Here is an 18,738-nt window from a genome sequence, read left to right on the forward strand (position 1 = left end):
ATCTTTCTTCTATCATTGACAGTCCCTCTAGGTTGTGGGCTGCTTGCCTGTGTTCCTGAGAAGCATCTACGGTACCAGTCTATAGAGTGTGTTTTCTTTAGTGAATTACCGGTATGTTTACCGGTAATAAACTTGCACTGTTTTATGTATATGTTTGATTACATACAGCCTTGTGACAGTTTTCCTGCATGTCATAAGCATTTGAATATAAATTAAAATGTTAAAATCAAATCTGATATTGTTTTACCTTTTATTTGGTGTGTGGAAGTTGTGCGGAAGAGGGGGTAGTCTTATACGGCGAGTATATAACAAACTCTGTATTTTGAGTGGAAATGTTAGGGGGTCGTCTTATATGCCCAGTCATCTTATACGCCGGCAAATACGGTAGTCTTTTTTTTATCTGAAAACCAAATCAATTGTATTTCCATATACTAGCAGTAAACTTTTGTAAAACATAACTTACTACTCAAAAATAAATACTCTGATGCAAATCTAAAATTATGTATATGACTTTTATTTTTAAGACTACAAAGTAATGCAAATCAAGTTCCAAATAAGTGGAGAGGTACCCCATGTTCATGAATGAGCAGATTTGACTCCATTTGCTTGGTTATTCAAGTCGTTGGAAGCATTCAGTTCTTTGCAGTAGTAGGACTGACATCCCTATTTCCTTGCTAGCTATCAATTTAGGGTTATTTCGCTTTTTAAAAATACCTTTTTATTTAATTTATTTTTTATTGATTTTTTATTGATTTCAGAGAGATGAAGGGAGGGGGAGAGAGAGATAGAAATATCTATGGTGAGAGAGAATCATTGATTGGCTGCCTCCTGAGCCTGCAACCAGGGCATGTGCCCTGATCAGGAATACTGGTGCCCTCCTGGTTCATGGCTTGATGCTCAGCCAAGGATAGGCACTAGCTGTGCTAGTTCAGCTTTTTGAGTCTACCTCCATTCCTTAGCTCATGTTTCTCTTCCTCCATCTTAAAAGTCTGGGAAGGCAGGTTGAGTTCTTCTCATATTTTGCATCTTTTTCTTCTTCTCATGTTGCCCAGCTAGCAAAGTGTCTCAGCTTTCAAGAACCATGTAATTAGATTGGACCCATCTAGATAATCTAGGGTAATTTCCCTATCTTAAAATGATCTGATGAGCAACTTTAATTCCATCTGCAACCTCAATTCCCTTTTTCATCCCTTTTTGCAATGCAAGCTTATATATTCGTAGGTTTTGGTGTTAGGGCATGGCCATCTTTTAGGGGGGAGGCAGAGGTGGGATTACTTTGCCTAATGCATTTGATCCTTTAATGACTTTTCATTGTCATGGCATTGTATATAGTTTTTACAAAATCAAACTCCTTCCTACCTGCTTGGTTTTATCTCTGATATAGCCACTATGGTTCTCAGTACAGGCCCCATCTTTTATATTTAATGTCTTAGTATGTATTTCCTTCTGCCTAGAAACTTCTCTTCCTTTGCATGACATCCTTCAAGACCCTGGGCAGACACCAGCTGCTTTGTTCCCAAGAGGTAGATGCTATACCTTCTGTTCCCTTAGCGCCATGATTATAACACTTGTTATTATATTATGGAAATAATCTTGCGCAACATTGTTTCAGCCACTAGTCTCTGATCCTTTCAAGGGCAGATAACATGTTTTATTCATTTTTGTGTTTCTCATATGTAGTACAGTATCACGCACACAGTGAGCCCTTATTAAAGACTGGCTGACTTTGTTAGTGAGCACATGAATGTTAGTAGTAATGAAACTCCACCCTTCCAGCAGCAGTCAATCAAGTCCTAAAGTGTGTCAGTCTTCAAATTCATCCTCTGAGGTTCAGTATAGATAAGTACCATTTTCAAAATCAGAATTGATGTTCCTGGTATGAAGTTTGAGGCAGGCTCAGGGATGCTGCATGGAACACATCATCTCTTTGTGCCTTTTCCTGTGTATGTAAAGTAAGGGCATACACCTGAGCATCACAGACCTAGATTGCTCTTTCTAAGTGACCTTATCCTCTCCCTCTCTCTGTTCCTTCTATATAAAATTGGAAGGAGATTCAGTTTCATTCTAAAACCATTTATTCAGTGTAGTCTGTCCCAGGTGCTGGAGATTTAAAGACAAATAAGAAATGTCCCTATTCTCTCGTGTATGGGCCAGGTAAGATTGCTTTTAAAATCTGGATTGCTTTTATTCCAGCTCTGACAATCTGTGATGCATTTGTCTTTCTCTCCCTTGAGCACATTTAGGAAGATGCTAATAACTGGAACTTTAGTCTGTGGGAAACATACACTCACAGTGCTTTGTTTCTTTGGCTAGAAAGTAAAGCTGATACCTGACTGTTGCCTCTTCTGCTCAATGAGGTGACTGTATTTGCTTCATGAAGCCAATAATACTTTGGAAACCACTTTGTACACTTTTGCTTTCATCCTGTGTCTTTGGAAGTAATTACTGCATTTGAAAGCCTAAACTGCTTTGAACATTTAAAGGTGGTTTGAACAATTAATCCTAGAGACCTGTTTGCCCCTCTCCCCCTTTCTGTTAACTCTTCACCTTTTCTTTTCTCTTACATTGAGACTCCTACTAGGAAGTGCTAAATGGTAATATATTTAGCAGTTTCTCTTGAAGCAATTACAAGAAAAGGGTTTGATATTTTCTGTTAAAGAATATTAAGAGGTAGATTTTATGTTAAATTATTACTTAGCACATTACTTTTTGTTTTTTTTTAAAGCAATTTTCCCCCAATACAAATGCCATACTAATCTCTATGCCATTTCTGTTCATGAAGAAAAAACATTTGCACAATGCTTATTCATCCATGAATGCAGTTTATAGTTAAGCCACGTAATGCCTGGCGCTACTGTGCTGACAGGCACAGAATAAATAGTACAGATTTTGTTTCCTGAAGATTGATCATTTATAGATCAGTTGATAATTTTTTTCCAGGTTGCTTCTTACACTGATGATGAGAAATTTTTTACTTTTGTTGAAAGCTATGGATTTCAATAAACCTCTGTCAGGACTGCAGACCTACCTACTCAATATCACTTTTTACCTTGAACATCTTTTCCAGAGAGATAGGAACAGATTTTGCCCCATTCTTAAAAATCATATTGCTGAAAATAGTAGTGGTGGGGGAAAAGGTCTTGAAAGAAGGGGATTGTGGCTGACAACTTGCTAGTACAACAGTATGTTGACCTTGCATATTTTTTGGAAAACAGGGAGACTTTTTATGTCTATTTAATTTGTGTTTGATTATTTTTCAATGAATACTTTCATCAGCTTCCTTTTTGTGTTTAAAAATTATAGTGTTTCTTTTGTTATCAGGCATCCTAGTTTCCTCTCTTCACACCCCGTTCCATTTTTCTTGTTTTTATGTTTTATGAAATGTGAAATGTAAGTTGCCTTTGATAAGACTGTTGCCAACCTCTGAATTTATGGTTGTTGATAAATTATTTCCCACCATGATTTAAAAGAGTGTAATATAAAATTCTTAGGTATGATGCCTCTTTATATTCAACTTTGTTTTATAGAGAATTAGTTTATGTGTAATAGACACGAATGGATGTAAGTTTTACTTTAAAAATATCTATATTATTGATTTCAGAGAGGAAGGGAGAGGGGGAGAGAGATAGAAACATCAATGATGAGTATCATTGATTGGCTGCCTCCTGCACGCCCCCTACTGGGGTTTGAGCCCGCAACCTGGGCATGTGCTTTTGACCAGAATTGAACCCAGGATCCTTTAGTCCAAAGGCTGACGATCTATCCACTGAGCCAAACCAGCTAGGGCTGTAAGTTTTATTTTAATGATTCATATTCTACAATGTAGAAGAGAGGTATCTAGTGGGTTCAGAAATGGTTGATTTGAGAACTTCTGTGGGCTTCAATATTCTTGTCATAGTTGTTATATTAGTGGTGATAAATTTTTAAAATAGGTATGTTCTATTATTAATCACTCTGACCAGAAGACATATCTTGAATTCTCTGGATTGATATGCTTTCTAAATTTTATAGTAGACTTCCAGATAAGCATATTAAATGCAACAAAGTCTTTTTGTTATATTAGCATAATGTTAAATTTGTTTATTTCGGCAAAAGGCAGTTTTAGGAATAGTAACTTTATTGTCCACAATGATTGAAGGTGATAGTAGTATGAATCATCCTAAACCATTTATATTACTTTCAGAATGTCTTTATAGATATACTTTTGAATATGAGATTATTGACAATTTACTTAAAACAAAACACTAAAGTCCCACTGTGAGGTACTAACACAGGAGGGCCTGATGTCCACACATCTCAGTGCCAGCCCAAGAAACCGCTCCAGTTCCTCCTGATGTGTTTGATTTCAAGCTTCCCTGCCGCATGTGAAATAAGAATAAATACAGAATAGGGGTCAACAAGGCAAATAGTTAATGGGATGCCGTAGGGGTTTTCAAGAAACATAAAAGCAGGCATTGAAATGCCTACAGGCAATGTCTGTTGCTGTTAGTGCAGAGTAAACTTCACTTTTGAAGTACATTCTGTTTTGAAAACACCAGCTTCTATTTAACTTTTTTCCCCCCTTAAGTATGATAATGATCTTCCATGTTTTTTACAGGGGAGTATCTTTACCATTTAACTGCATTATTGAATAGTTATTCCATGGTTTTCACAGAAAAGAGATGAGTAAAAATAATCTGACAAGAGTCTACCAATCTAAATCTCAAATTGCTTTTTTTTTTTGAGGGGGGAGCTAAAATCAGAAATTCTGAGGATTAATAGGTGATTAAGCTGTGTTCATAGATGGGTGCAAAATGAAGGTGAATTTTTAAGTATTTTTATTTTTTATATAAAATGTTGCATTTGGTTTTTACCCTTATTTTCATGGGCTGTAGTATATATACTAGAGGCCGAGCACATGAAATTCATATGCAGTTATGGTCCGTAGGCCTGGCCTGCGATCAGGGCCACCTTCCCCAGCTGCCCGCAGCCAGCCCTGCACCCCCAGTTCCCCATTTGCCATTGGGTGATCGGTGCCTGACATAGTGACTGGTCCAGTGGTCGTTCTGGTCATCCTGCCGTTAGGGTCAATTTGCATACTACCCTTTTATTATATAGGATTGTATTTTAAGTAAGAAAATGTTTTTATATCCTGGTATATGATTTAAACTTGGTTTTTATTGTTTATAATGTGCTCTTTTTCATTATTGGATGAAATTTTGTTTTTAACATTCCATTTTTCAAAGGCCACACACATAGACACACAAATCATACATACAAACACACACACAAACACATGTATACAAAGAAATATACACACATCTTTTTCTTCCCCACTTTTTTTAAGACAGATTGTTACCATGTTATTTATTGACTTAGGCTTTCTAAATCACCACTGAAAAATTGTATTTTTTTCTATGAAGGTAGTTTTTCTATAACCAAGGTGAGTTGTTGTCTATTGGCAGTAATGTCCTAATTACATACAGTACTGTGACTATATCTGTGGATTTATGGGAGTATAGAGGTGGTTTGGTCAGGATGAAAATATGCATTTAAAAATAACTAGAAGTTTTTTTAGAAACACCAATTGAACTTTGAAACTTAGAAAGTTCTTAACATTTATAAGGATGCATACCACTTACTTATCCCATTTTTGCTCCTTCTGTCACAAATAAGACTACGAATCATGAATGATTTTTGTACAAGGCGTTCTTATATTGTGTTTTTGAGTCGAATATAACAGTTGTAAAATATTTGTGATGGTATTATTGTGTTATACCAAACTTTGAATACTGACTTAATGCATAACTACCTCTTTCCTCTATTTTTTAGTTGGGTGGAGAGTTTTGGACGTGAGGGGCTTGGATTATTACTGGACATTTTGGAAAAACTGATTAGTAGCAAAATGTAAGTGTTGCTGATTATTTTCACTTAAGCTACATTTGCATGTCCGTTTATAATTCTAACAGTGATATCTTTTATGCCAATACAGACAAGAAACCATTGTTAAGAAGAATCAGCACAGAGTCATACAGTGTTTAAAGGCTTTGATGAATACACAGGTATTACATGATTAATCATAATGTATTCCTTTCCCCCCAGTTCTTCTCGAATTCTTAAGAATTAGAGTTATGTGATAAAGAATTTACACGTAAGTGATGTGTTGATTTAATGTGCTGTTTAGTACACATTGGAAAAAGTACAGAATTGTTTGAAAATCAGCTATCACCCAGCAGAGAAACTTGGGTATGAATGGACTTTCTTCTGGCACTTTGCTCCTCATGGGTAGATTAATTTTCTCTCCTTTCTTTCCTCCCTCCCTCCTTCCCTTTCTATCCTTTTTGTTCTTCCCTTTTCTTCTCACCCATTCCCTCTACTCCCTCTACTCTCTCTCTCTCTCTCTTTTAACTTTCAGAACTGTAGCATTAATCAGTTTTTAAATCATGTATGATTATTAAATGTGGTCTGCAGTAATATTTATTACCAAAAAATCAATTTGGAAAGACTTAATTTTTATAGTTTATGGATCTACCTCTATAATGCAAGTAACAAAAGTAGATATACAGGTCCCAGAAATGGGGCAGTGATGCTTAATACAAGTACTATTCAGACGAAGAGTAATATGACAGGTCTATAGAGTCTGCGTATTTAAAGTGAATACATTAGAAGAGAGAAACACTTTAAGCTCTTTACTGAAGTTAGGATTTCTGAACAGTGTTTCATTTATACCAAGTATGTCAAACTCAAAGGCTAACACAGGCCAAATAAATAAGGTTTAAGTTTATGTGGGCCGCAAAAAAAACCAAAACTTTAAATTTTTATAGAAAAATAGGTTTATTTTGATAGACACATGCTGAATACAAAGGGCTGAAATAAATGAATAATCGTTAACATAAAATAATAGAACATTTTAATAAAAATTAATATTTTTTATCTTGAACATTAACTTACCAGACACTGAATAACACAAATAAACCTGTTTTTCCTGTTCTCTGAAAGTGAAATATTTCCTGTTGCGCACACCAAACAAGTCAGTACAAGACTAATGACGTGGCAATCGGCTGCTAAAATATTTGCTGCTAGTATTAGTGGAGAGAAATGCTGCGCCTGCGTGTAAGGCACATAACGGAAATGAATGCAACACGATTTTAGTAATCAGTCATTAGTGAACATTGTAGTTCATTATTAATAATTATGTATAACAGGATATTGTAAAAATTAAATTATGAAATTTTTATTGAGATGTTTCTTACATACTGTTATATTTGCTGGGCTGCAAAAATACTCCTTGTGGGCCGTGAGTTGGACATGCTTGATTTACACTGTTAATTGAAGAAATTTCTCTATCCCATGCCATATCTTTAGCTCCAGTATCTAAACACATTTTTACCTCAGGATGTGTAGGTAATGATAGTGGTTTTAGTAGCTGGAGAGGAGATTGTACTTATGGTGGTATGATGATTTGTGGTTTATAGCAAAACTCTTTATATTTCTGATTAATTTTATTTTTAATTTTTTGCCTTATTCTCATGTTTAGAATAAACCTTTAGAGGACTTTACACCTAAGTATTAACATTTAAATTATTAACATTTATTTTAATATATTTTTTCCTAAATGTAGCAAATATTTATGTTTTCTAATTATTTTTATTTTACTGAATTATTTATGTATTTTTCGGCATTTCTGAAGCTAAGTTTTCTATTTTTAACCAATGAAATATTTTCCTCTTGCCGAAACCGGTTTGGCTCAGTGGATAGAGCGTCGGCCTGCGGACTGAAAGGTCCCGGGTTCGATTCCGGTCAAGGGCATGTACCTGAGTTGCGGGCACATCCCCAGTAGGAGATGTGCAGGAGGCGGCTGATCGATGTTTCTAACTCTCTATCTCTCTCCCTTCCTCTCTGTAAAAAATCAATAGAAAATTAAAAATAAAATTATAAAAAAAAATATTTTCCTCTTCTCTTCCCCCTTATAATAATAAGATTTTCAAGGGACATAGCAATCACAAGTCTTTTTTTTTGTTCTGTGAGAAGTAAGTTTTAGATATTTTGTAAAATATGTTGTAAGAATAAATGAATACAAGAATCAGAAACAGCAGGAAGAGGGCTTTTCCCAGTGTGAGTACATAGTAGTGCTTTCTGGGCTCCTTTTAAAGTGAAAATATAGAAATTGAAGATTTCACTAGTACTGGAAAGTCTGAGAGTAGAGAAAATCCAGAAACCTTTTTTTAAACCAGAGGGGTAGGTACATCATAATTTGAATTTGAGAAGTGTATCATGCTTAAAGTGAGATGGCGTATTGAAGACAGTATTTCTACTTGATGTGAGAATGAATTAGAGAAGAATTAAAGTTTGCATTTATATTCTAGTGAGTATAATGTAACTTCTTAAAATAACATTGTGTTGCTTAGAGTTTGTATATGTGGAGCTGAAATATATTGCTATTTGTATTTATTGATAGTACTTGTGCTAATAAGAATGAAAAGTTAAGTTACTGACACTTAGAATTAGTATTATTTATACTGTCTAAAATTTTTTTTTAATATATTTTATTGATTTTTTTACAGAGAGGAAGGGAGAGAGATAGAGAATTAGAAACATCGATGAGAGAGAAACATCGATCAGCTGCCTCCTGCACACTCCCCACTGGGGAAGTGCCCGCAACCTAGGTACATGCCCTTGACCGGAATCGAACCCGGGACCTTTCAGTCTGCAGGCTGACATTCTATCCACTGAGCCAAACCGGTTTTGGCCTGTCTAAAAGTTTTGATAAAGGTTTTTATTTTTTTCAAGACCTGTTGGTAATTTTCTCTGTACCTCACTGAGCAGTCTTTGTAAGAGGTCCCTGAATGATGATCATTGTATTTTTTAGGAGGCAAAAATGTGGTACCTTATTTTGCACTAGTAATTGTGTATATAATTAATAAGCAAAATTGATAATATCATATGAAAGTGAATTTCTTATAACACTAAATTGGACTAACATATATATATATTTAGTATTTTTATTGATTTCAGAGAGGAAAGGAGAGGGAGAGAGAGATATAAACATCAATGATGAGAGAGAACTATTGATTGGCTTCCTTCTTCACGCCCCCGACTGAGGTTCTAGCCCACAACCCGGACATGTGCCCTTGACCGAAATCTAATCCAGGATCCTTCAGTCTGGAGTACAGTGCTCTATCCACTGAGCCAAACCAGTGAGGGCATGGACTAACTAATATTTTTAAATGGAAAAAGATTGTGAATATTCGGAAGAAAATAAAAGTTTGGATGAAAAGTTAATTTATTTAAATTAAAAGGTAATAAGAAGAGGGCTTCCTCTGGTCAGTTAAATTTTGGTGTGTAGCTTTGAGTTGTACGCCCCTAGCAAGGGTGCTTTACTCCTGAAGCTAGCCCCAGTCCTCACAATGTCTGTGCCACTGGGATTAACTCACTGGTGTGTGGGTGGGGAGGGGTAGGGGAGTTGTTCTGCACCTGTATACATGTCATGTTGGGCATCCTGTACAAGAGGTATTGACTTTCCCCTACCTAACACTTCTTCGTTGGCCTGAGATTCCATCTATTAGGTAATAATAGGCCTCGTGTAGAATGCAAATGGAACCTGTTAGAACCCACGGATTTTCATATAATCCAGAGTGGGTCTTTGACATTCAGTGGAGAGACATCCTTAGATCATCTACAATTTGTCACCACCTCTCTAACCTTATAATAATCTTCATTTAATGCACTTTCCATGCCAGCACTGGTGAGTTGACTATTTCTCTCACAGACTAGAGTCAACATTTTTTGTTTTCCTTTGCTTTGTGTTTTAAGTAATTGAATGAGAGTAATTTTACACAAGGGGGCAGTAATTCTATCTTTAGTTCTAGATACTGAATAGTTATAATCTGGCCTCATTCCAGACTTAAAATGATAACTACACATTTTTACATTAGCAAAAATCAGAGAATAGCGCCTGTGATGGAGCTTTGGGCATCACAGGATAGTGATTACAACTATGAGATCAGAGAACACTCCTACCCTTCTATGTGATGGTTTAGGGCTTGACAGTGAAGATAGGTAGTATAACTTGGAAGAAATCAGTATGAAAATTCTTTTTTTGGTTGGAGGAGCCACAGGATTATCTTTCCAGAAGGACAGGCACTGGCTAAGGATAACCAGGTGGGTGGGAAATGAGGGGGAAATGCTGGTGGCAAGCTTTTCTCAATCCTTAGGCTTCTGAGGACAGAACCAGTCCCATGGTTCTTGGTAATCCTTGACTGATTGACTTCTTGAATTGGATCTAAGTGGTACTTTATAACCTCTGACAGTTTTCTGGAATGATTATCAAGGCATATTATGTAGTCTCTGGCCCTATGCCTGCCTTTTTATTCTTTTCTTATAGGTATGAAACAGACAAGGCATCACAAAAGTGAGCATTTCCTGACCATTCTAGTTATTTCTGTAAACTTCTCTTTATCATTAACAAGGCAGAGAAGTCTTCTTAAAAAATATACTTTTATTGATTTTAGAAAGAGAAGAAGGGTAAGGGATAGAGAGATAGAAACATCAACGAGAGATAAACATTGATTGGCTGCCTCTTGCATGCCCCTTATCAGGAATTGAGCCCCAAACCCAGGCATGTGCCCTCACAGGCAGTTGAACTAGTGACCTCTTGGTTCATGGGTTGACTCTTCCCAACTGAGCCACAATGGCCGGGCAAGACTGAAAAGTCCTTCCCAAAATCATATGCTGGTGCTTTTGATCCTTTTGTTTGTCCTTCCTCCTCTGTACCTGTGTTCCCTAAGTAGTAGCGTAAGGCAAATGCAGTATTTTAGCATAGGGTGAAGGTTCCTTTATATAAATGATATTTATAGTAGGAAAGTTATAACTGAAGTTTCATAACACTCAAAACATTTGGTCTAATCTTGTTATAGATTCAACCTTGGTATTTATATCTAGTACTAATTTTGAGTGTGAGCCATAGTTCATAGGTTTATAATTGGGAAAGGCCCTTTTTAATTCTTAAGAGTAACTAATCAACCAATTTCTTACTCTTTAGAGCAGTGGTTCTCAACCTTCCTAATGCTGCGACCCTTTAATACAGTCCTCATGTTGTGGTGACCCCCAATTTCATTGTTACAAATTGGACATAATTAAAGCATAGTGATTAATCACAAAAACAATATATAATTATATATGTGTTTTCCGATGGTCTTAGGCGATCCCTGTGAAAGGGTAGTTCGACCCGCAAAGGGTCGCGACCCACAGGTTGAGTAACATTGCTTTAGAGGATCCTCTGGGATGCATGGTAGATAAATAGCATTGTTTTATTGATTCTCTTCATTCTTTATGGTTTAATATTTTTCTTCCATAGATTGTAGAGGGGCCTTAAGAGATGTATACATCATTAAGTCAAAACATTAAGTCATTAACATAACTTCTTCTCATCTAATTGGATTTGACATCTTGGCAGTAGCAATCAAACTTTATCCTTATCCCAAATCATCCCATTTTTATAATGTGTTTACAACTGCAGTGTTTTTTCTGATGATACAATATTATTTCGATCAGAATACATATGTTCCTTATGGCAGTTTCTATATGGTACGTGCCCACATCATCCTTCAGCTTTTGCCTGCTTATGAACTAGGGGCTACTCTCTGGGCCTACACCAGTGGTCGGCAAACTCATTAGTCAACAGAGAAAATGTCAATAGTACAACGATTGAATTTTCTTTTGAGAGCCAAATTTTTAAAACTTAAACTATATAGGTAGGTACATTGTTATTAATTAGGGTACGCCTACGCCGTGTCTCCTGTCGCCCGACCGACCGACCGACACCCCCCACTTCTTCTAACGCCACTTCTTCAAAATAGACTCGCCCAGGCCGAAAACTGACTTCTGGCCCTGGGCCATGAAGTTTCAGTTGCACTGTACGTGCACACCCACACGTGGTATTTTGTGGAAGAGCCACACTCAAGGGGCCAAAGAGCCACATGTGGCTCGCGAGCCGTGGTTTGCCGACCACTTGCCTACACTGTATAATGTGGTTGCTATATGTATGTGGCTAGTCTGAGCTGAGATGTGTTATAAGTGGAAAATGCATACTAGACTTTGATTACTCAGGGAGAAAAAAGTAAAATGTCTCATCAGTGAATGTTTTATTTTGATTCTATGTTGAAATGATAACATTTTGGATATATTGAAATAGTTCTATTAAAACTAGTTTGATTTTTTGCTTGTAAATTTTACATTACACATGCAGTTCACAGTATATTTCTCTGGGCCATTGTGCATGTATTTGTGGTCATGTATCGCTTACCCATCTTCCATCTCATGAAGGATCCTTATGGCCTTAGTACCTACTTCTGTATCTGACTCTTCATTATGTGTCTCTGTTGGGAAATTTCAGCATTTTAGTATGCTTCTCTCTTTTTCTAGTGGTCACTTATCTATGATAATAATTATCAGTCATTGTTATAAAATCACCTTTGAGTGGTTTTCTGGATTTGGTTGACTCTCATAGTTCTTGATGTAAAGTGTACATTTCTATGAATTCTTTTAGGATATTATACATTATTTAGTGTATACATTCTTTACTAAGTATAAAAATATATTATAAACATTTTTTAATAACTATTTTTTCTTCAGAACACTATTTTATGAAACTGACTGTTAACATTTAACCTCTTATTTCCACAATGTTCTAGTATGGTTTAGAAAGAATTATGAGTGAAGAGCGGAGTCTGTCTTTACTGGCCAGGGCCATCGATCCCCAGCAGCCCAGCGTGATGACAGACGTGGTGAAGCTCCTCTCCGCAGTGTGCATCGTGGGGGAGGAGAGCATGTGAGTCTTCTCAGCTCATTTTTCTTCTCATGCAATGACTTAATACAATGGGAGTTACTTAATGTTTTCATTATCGATTGTGTTTTAGTCTAGAATTTAAGGAAATGAAGTATACTGATTTAGATTCATATAGACTGAAAAACTGACGACTTCATCTTATTTATTTTAAACTGGTGTGAACTCAAACCCTAAATAAAAATTCTAAATGAAGACTTTGAAAAATATACTAATGAGTTCTGCTTTGTATGTGATTTTTTCCAGATAGAATTAATTCAAAGTGTAGGTCATGTATATTCCCTTGTAAAAGCAAATATAGTATTTGAAAGTCTGTATGTAAGGCAGATTTAGAAAGTTATATAAAGAAGTGTATTTTACTGGTTGAGAATATTGTATTTTACTAGGTTTCGACCATAAAATATATGCTAAAGTTTTTAAATACATTCTTCACAGGATTGGTGGGAGTAAGGAGGAAGGGTCAGTGGGGAGAAAAAGGGGGACTACTATAATACTTCCAACAATAAAGATAAATTAAAAAAATACATTATTCACATCTTAGGGCTATAACTGAAAGACCATTACATACATATTAAAAGATAATTATTAAAGATGAACTATTTTTATAAAAAAGATTGGCAGTTCTTATTATAAGGAAGCATTTAAAAATGTTTGAAGTTTTTTTTAAAAAAAGAGTAAAGCTGTAAAAACCAAACAACCAAAAGAACAAGCAAATAGCCCTCTCATATTTGGGTAGGCAGAGCCCTGTGAGTGGCATCTCCTGCACACATTTGAACATTGTCCTTGTGATCCAGCTGTGACTGGTGACTGTTGAACCACTCAATTTGGACCTAGTTGGAGAGTCCACAGGCAGGACTGGGCCCTGCCCCTCTGCCCCATATGCAGCTATAGAGAGTGTCAATGGATGAGACTGTCTACTGCAGTCCCTGCATGCAAAGCCAGGCGTACAGCCTCAACACTTTCCATTTCCCATTTCAAAAAGGCCATATTAATTTTGGTGTAGGAACCTAAGCGCAAACTTAATGGTTATTTATTTTATTATTTATTTATTTTTTTTAATGTGGTGACATTGGTTAATAAAATTATGTAGGTTTCAGGGGTACAGTTCTATAATGCGTCATTCGTACATTGTATTGTATGTTTACCACCCCACTTCAAGTTTCCTTCCAGACTGAATTTAATGATGACATGTAAGGTACTTCCTGTGCTCCCTCTCTCCCTTCCTGTCCCTCCTCTTCTTTCTGCATCTTCCTCCTTCCTATGCTTCCCTCCTTCCTCTGTCCTTCTCTCACACTTTCTTTTTCTTCTCTTTCCTTTCTCTTTTCCTTTATCCCTTACTTCTTCCCTTTTCTCTTCTTTGCCTCTCCTTTTCTCTCCTTTTTCTTTCTTTATCCTTAACCTGTTCTCATATTCTCCTTCCTCTTTTTCTAGCTCCATATTATTTTTATTATTTTTTATTTCAGAATAGGACTCAAAATGATGTAAATAACTCTTAGGACTACATGTCTATGTCCACAAACTATAAAACTCTGTGACCTACAGTATGCCAGGTCCTATTAGCACAGCTATTTTTTAAAGGAGGAGCAAGTATATTTCTTGCAGCACTTATTTTTTATATTTGACTATTATTTCTTACCACTGTATATTTTTGGCTACCAGCCCTTCAGTTATAATATTTGAGAGGAAGTAGAGTGTAGTGGTTAAAAGCACCTATATGGTGCTTACTATATAGACTATATCGTTTTAGATCTTTGCATAACCATTTAGTGGATGTGAGACAAATTGCTTAACCTTTTCAGCCTCTGTAGAATTATATACATTAAAATGAGTTGTTATTTGTAAACTGGTTCAAAAGTGCCTGATGTATAGTAAGCACTATATAAATGCTTGATGAATAAACATCATCATAGGATTATTATGAGGAATAAATGGATCAAAATAACATGCTTAGAGCTTGATACATGCTATTTAAACTGCTGATACATACTGAGTAAGCCATTTAAAAAATGTTATTTACTGCCTGGAAATAGTGACTTCAGAGTTTGTTAAATTAAGCAGTTAAGCTATGGCATTTGGGTTATTTGTTGCTTGGAATTTAATTAGTAAATCCAAAATTTCCATTAGCCTTGAAGATGTTTTAGAAGCTTTAACGTCAGCTGGAGAAGAAAGAAGAATCGACAGGTTTTCTTCTATTGTGGAAGGTCTTCGGCACAATTCAGTTCAACTGCAAGTAGGTTTCATGTGTATCATACACATTTATTTGGAACTGTTTTCTGACTTTTATATTAAACACTATAATATGAAATCTTGCATGCCATATACTATTTTTAGCATTTTTAAGAAGTGTATAGAATTTCAATCCCATATCATAATTGTTCTTACAGATGCAACTTGGTATACATCTGCAGTTATTTCCGTAGGTTACTTTCCTAGAAGTTGACTTACTAGGTTTCTCTGTAAACTATATAATTATAGTGCCACAAATTGTTTATTCTATGTTAGTCTCATAAGTTTATTATTATAATTTTGAAGAGATTTTTGCAATTTCTCATTATGGCTCCTCATTGTATTAGTTTTTATTTCTGAAAAGTTGAGAGTTAACATGAGTAATAATTTGGTGCAAGGTATACTTATTTAGATTTCCAAAATTATTTAAGTGCTCCCCAAAAGTCAATTTAGATTTAAACATTGTAGTATCCAAGTTGCATGCTAATATTCATTTAATTTCTCCTTAAGCAAAGAAAAATGATGAGTTTTTATACCTGTAATTATTGTTATAATCATTGCTAATCAAGTGTGAGTATATTTAAGGCAAAACTGATAAAAAAATATTTATGGCAAAAAAATCAGAATATGTTAGGAACTGTAAAATTAAGTTTATTATGACATTTTTGATGATGGTATTTGCGCCGATGGCATTACTGATGACCGTGGTTTTGAAGAATCCTGTTGTGATTTGTTTCTTTGGGTATTAGGCAGGCATGGAGAGGTGCTGTGGTCCCTGTTGCAGAGGTCCAGTTAACGGGGCCTCTGGGAAAGGGCCCCTCTTACTTACGTGGGCTAATTGGAGGGCCTGTAAGTGAGGACCTGGGATGTGTCATCCACCTTGGACACAGGCCCTGATCTCTCACTTGCTTGGTGTGTGTGGGGCTTTTAATTCATACATCATTACTCTCCTTTCCCTTGTTTTCTTCTTCTTTTTTTTTTAACCTGTTCCCATTTTTTCTCTTCATCACAAGTCTAATGTATAAACCAAAAGAAACTTCATAAGGAAAAACTAAAGGATTACTTTATGTGAAATTTCCTCCAGTACTCATTTATTTTTTCCATATATAATATTTGTGCAAATATCAATAGAATATTAGATTAATATTGGTTATTTATGCACTACATTAGAGATCATGTCTAATTTAAAAAAATATCATTTGGAAATGTAATTCTCACATGTAAACTTTACATACTTTTTGCATCTAGTCGCACACAACAGTATAGAAATAGGAAGTGTAGTGTATTGAGATCAAAGGAATAGACTTCTGAGTCAGGCAGGCTTGAATTTTAAGTTCCAGCTCTTCACATCCTAGCTGTGTGACTCTGGTTCACTTCCTTAAGCCTCTTTTATAGCTCAGCTTTCTCAGTTGTAAGATGGAGATAATATTAATACCTAGTTCATTGTTGATGCAAGGATTACATAGGATAATGTATTTAAAATGCTTAGTGCAGTGCTTGGTTCTTTTGCAGAATTGTTGAGTTAAAAGCCAGCTTTAGAGAGTAATTTTGTTAAATTATACAAAGTCAGTGGAGAGTGGAGATTGAAAGTGATCTTCATTTTTTTTTTTTCAGGAACATTACCAGTGTTGATATTAAAATTGGTATTTAACTATACAACCCAGTAATTACACTCTTGACTATTTATCCCACATTTATGAAAATTTATGTTTTCACAAAAAGCCATACACAAATTTTTGTGGCATCTGTATTTGTCATAGCCCCAAACTGGAAATAACCCAGATGTCCTTGAATAGGTGATTGGTTAAACAATGGTGCAGTCATTCCACAGAATGCTACTCAGAAACAAAAAGGAGTGAACCATTGATATATCCAATTTGCATGATCTCCAAAGAATTACCCTGATTGAAAAATGCCAGTTCTAAAAGTTTACACATTCTGTGATTCCTTTTATATGACATTTTTCAAATAACTAAGTTATAGAGATGGAGACAGTTTAGTAGCTGCCAAAGGTTTGAGATGGGGTCTGGGAAAGGGTTGAGTGTGACCACAGGTAAGTAGCAGGAGGGAGTCTTGTGTCATTGAAACAGTTGTGTGTCTTGATTGTGGTAATGGTTATATAAATGTACCCATGTGATAAAATTTAATAGAACTGCACATAAGCATAAAGCTGGTATAATCTGAATAAGCTCTGTGGATTGTACCAATTTTAACTTCCCGGTTTTGATATCCTATATAATAGAGTGTAGTATGCAAATTGTCCCCTCCACTGGGAGTTGTCCAGGAGTTTGACCAATGGGCGGGCCGACTGGGGGAAGGGAGGGAGGCCCCAGTGATGGCAGGTGACCGGGGGAAGGGAAGGAGTACCCGGCCGGCAGCTGGCAGCTGCTAGGGACCCTACCAGTGCACGGATTTCAGGCCATTTTCATCATCCCCAAAAGAAACTCCTCATCCATTACCCATCATCCTGCATTACCCCTGTTCTCCCAATCATTAATATACTCTCTCTATAGATTTTCATATTCTGGACATGTGGTATAAATGAAATCATACAATTTCTGGTCCTTTGTGACTGGCTTCATGTTCATAACATGTATCAGAATTTCATTTTTTTATTGCAAATAATATTCTATTATGTAGATGTGTACTGCATTTTGTTTTTCATTTGTCACTTGGTGGACATTTGAGTTGTTTCTACTTTTTAGCTATTATGAAAAGTGTAGATACGGATATGTGTGGAGAAAATTTTTTTAATGACTGCTTATTTGCCATATTTAGTGTAAGAGGATAAGGGTGGAGAGGAGTAGGAATAGTTGTAATTATATTTTCTTTTATGGTTAGAAGTGTTCTTATTGTTTTGATGCCCTGTAAACATTAAAATAAATTTCTTGATATTATACGTGAAGTTTAATTTTCATTGAGAAATGAAAGGTCATTGTAGCATCACTTAAATTCATTTCTTTCTCAAATTTTGGATAAGTTCAGGTTAAATTTGCATGTTCTTGATTAAGAATATAGACAGTGGGAAACAATAGTTATTTCTTACCATTTTGTTGTGGAGTTTTACTCTCTCATTGAGGTTTCTCATTATTATGAAGCCTAATGTGTGGAATAGTTAGGAGGTGGCAAGCTTATGTTAAAAGAGGTCCCATTTTCTAGATAGCTAACTTGGGGAGGCGGGGAGTGAGTAGATTCTGTTTTCTAGGATTGCTGATTGTGCTCTATTATGTTTAAAATGATGAAGCAGCACTTTAGTAATATCTAAAAATAATTTCCTTTTTGGTACTTCTAAATTTTCTACAATATAAAGTATATTTTAAAATTAGCCTGGTTATCAGTTTTCCCAGAAAGCAATTTCTCTGAGTACCCATTTTACTTTATTAGGTCTATAATTTTCATTTATTAAAATGTACTAATTTGAATGATATTAGCAGATTACCAAATTAAAATGAAAAGTTGTTTGTCACTGAATGAAATAGAGCCCAATTGTTTGCTTTTAAATTGGAGGAAATGGGTGGTAATAAAAGAAAAAAATCATTATTCTTGCAAAGTATATTTATAACAAAGTACTTTTTACAGGAGGATTGTTAGATTTTCTTGAGTCTGATAATAATGAAGATAATTTGACTGTTATGATTCTGATAGAATGAACATAACTTGTACTCCCCTGCAGTGGTTCTCCCCCCACC

General features: G+C 35.6%; 1 protein-coding gene across 1 annotated transcript in view; it reads left to right on the top strand.

Annotated features, from left to right (window-relative positions):
• DIAPH3 (diaphanous related formin 3) overlaps positions 1-18,738 on the top strand; it is a 522,899-nt gene that overhangs the window by 115,560 nt on the left and 388,601 nt on the right. Inside the window, exons 5-8 of the mRNA XM_015572462.1 lie at positions 5,812-5,886; positions 5,972-6,041; positions 12,672-12,808; positions 14,948-15,053. Of these exons, the coding sequence (XP_015427948.1) occupies positions 5,812-5,886; positions 5,972-6,041; positions 12,672-12,808; positions 14,948-15,053 (388 nt within the window). The remainder of the gene's footprint in view (positions 1-5,811; positions 5,887-5,971; positions 6,042-12,671; positions 12,809-14,947; positions 15,054-18,738) is intronic.

This window comes from Myotis davidii, unplaced genomic scaffold (genome assembly GCF_000327345.1).
Source record: "Myotis davidii unplaced genomic scaffold, ASM32734v1 scaffold488, whole genome shotgun sequence".
In the NCBI taxonomy this organism is placed as follows: Eukaryota; Metazoa; Chordata; class Mammalia; order Chiroptera; family Vespertilionidae; genus Myotis; species Myotis davidii.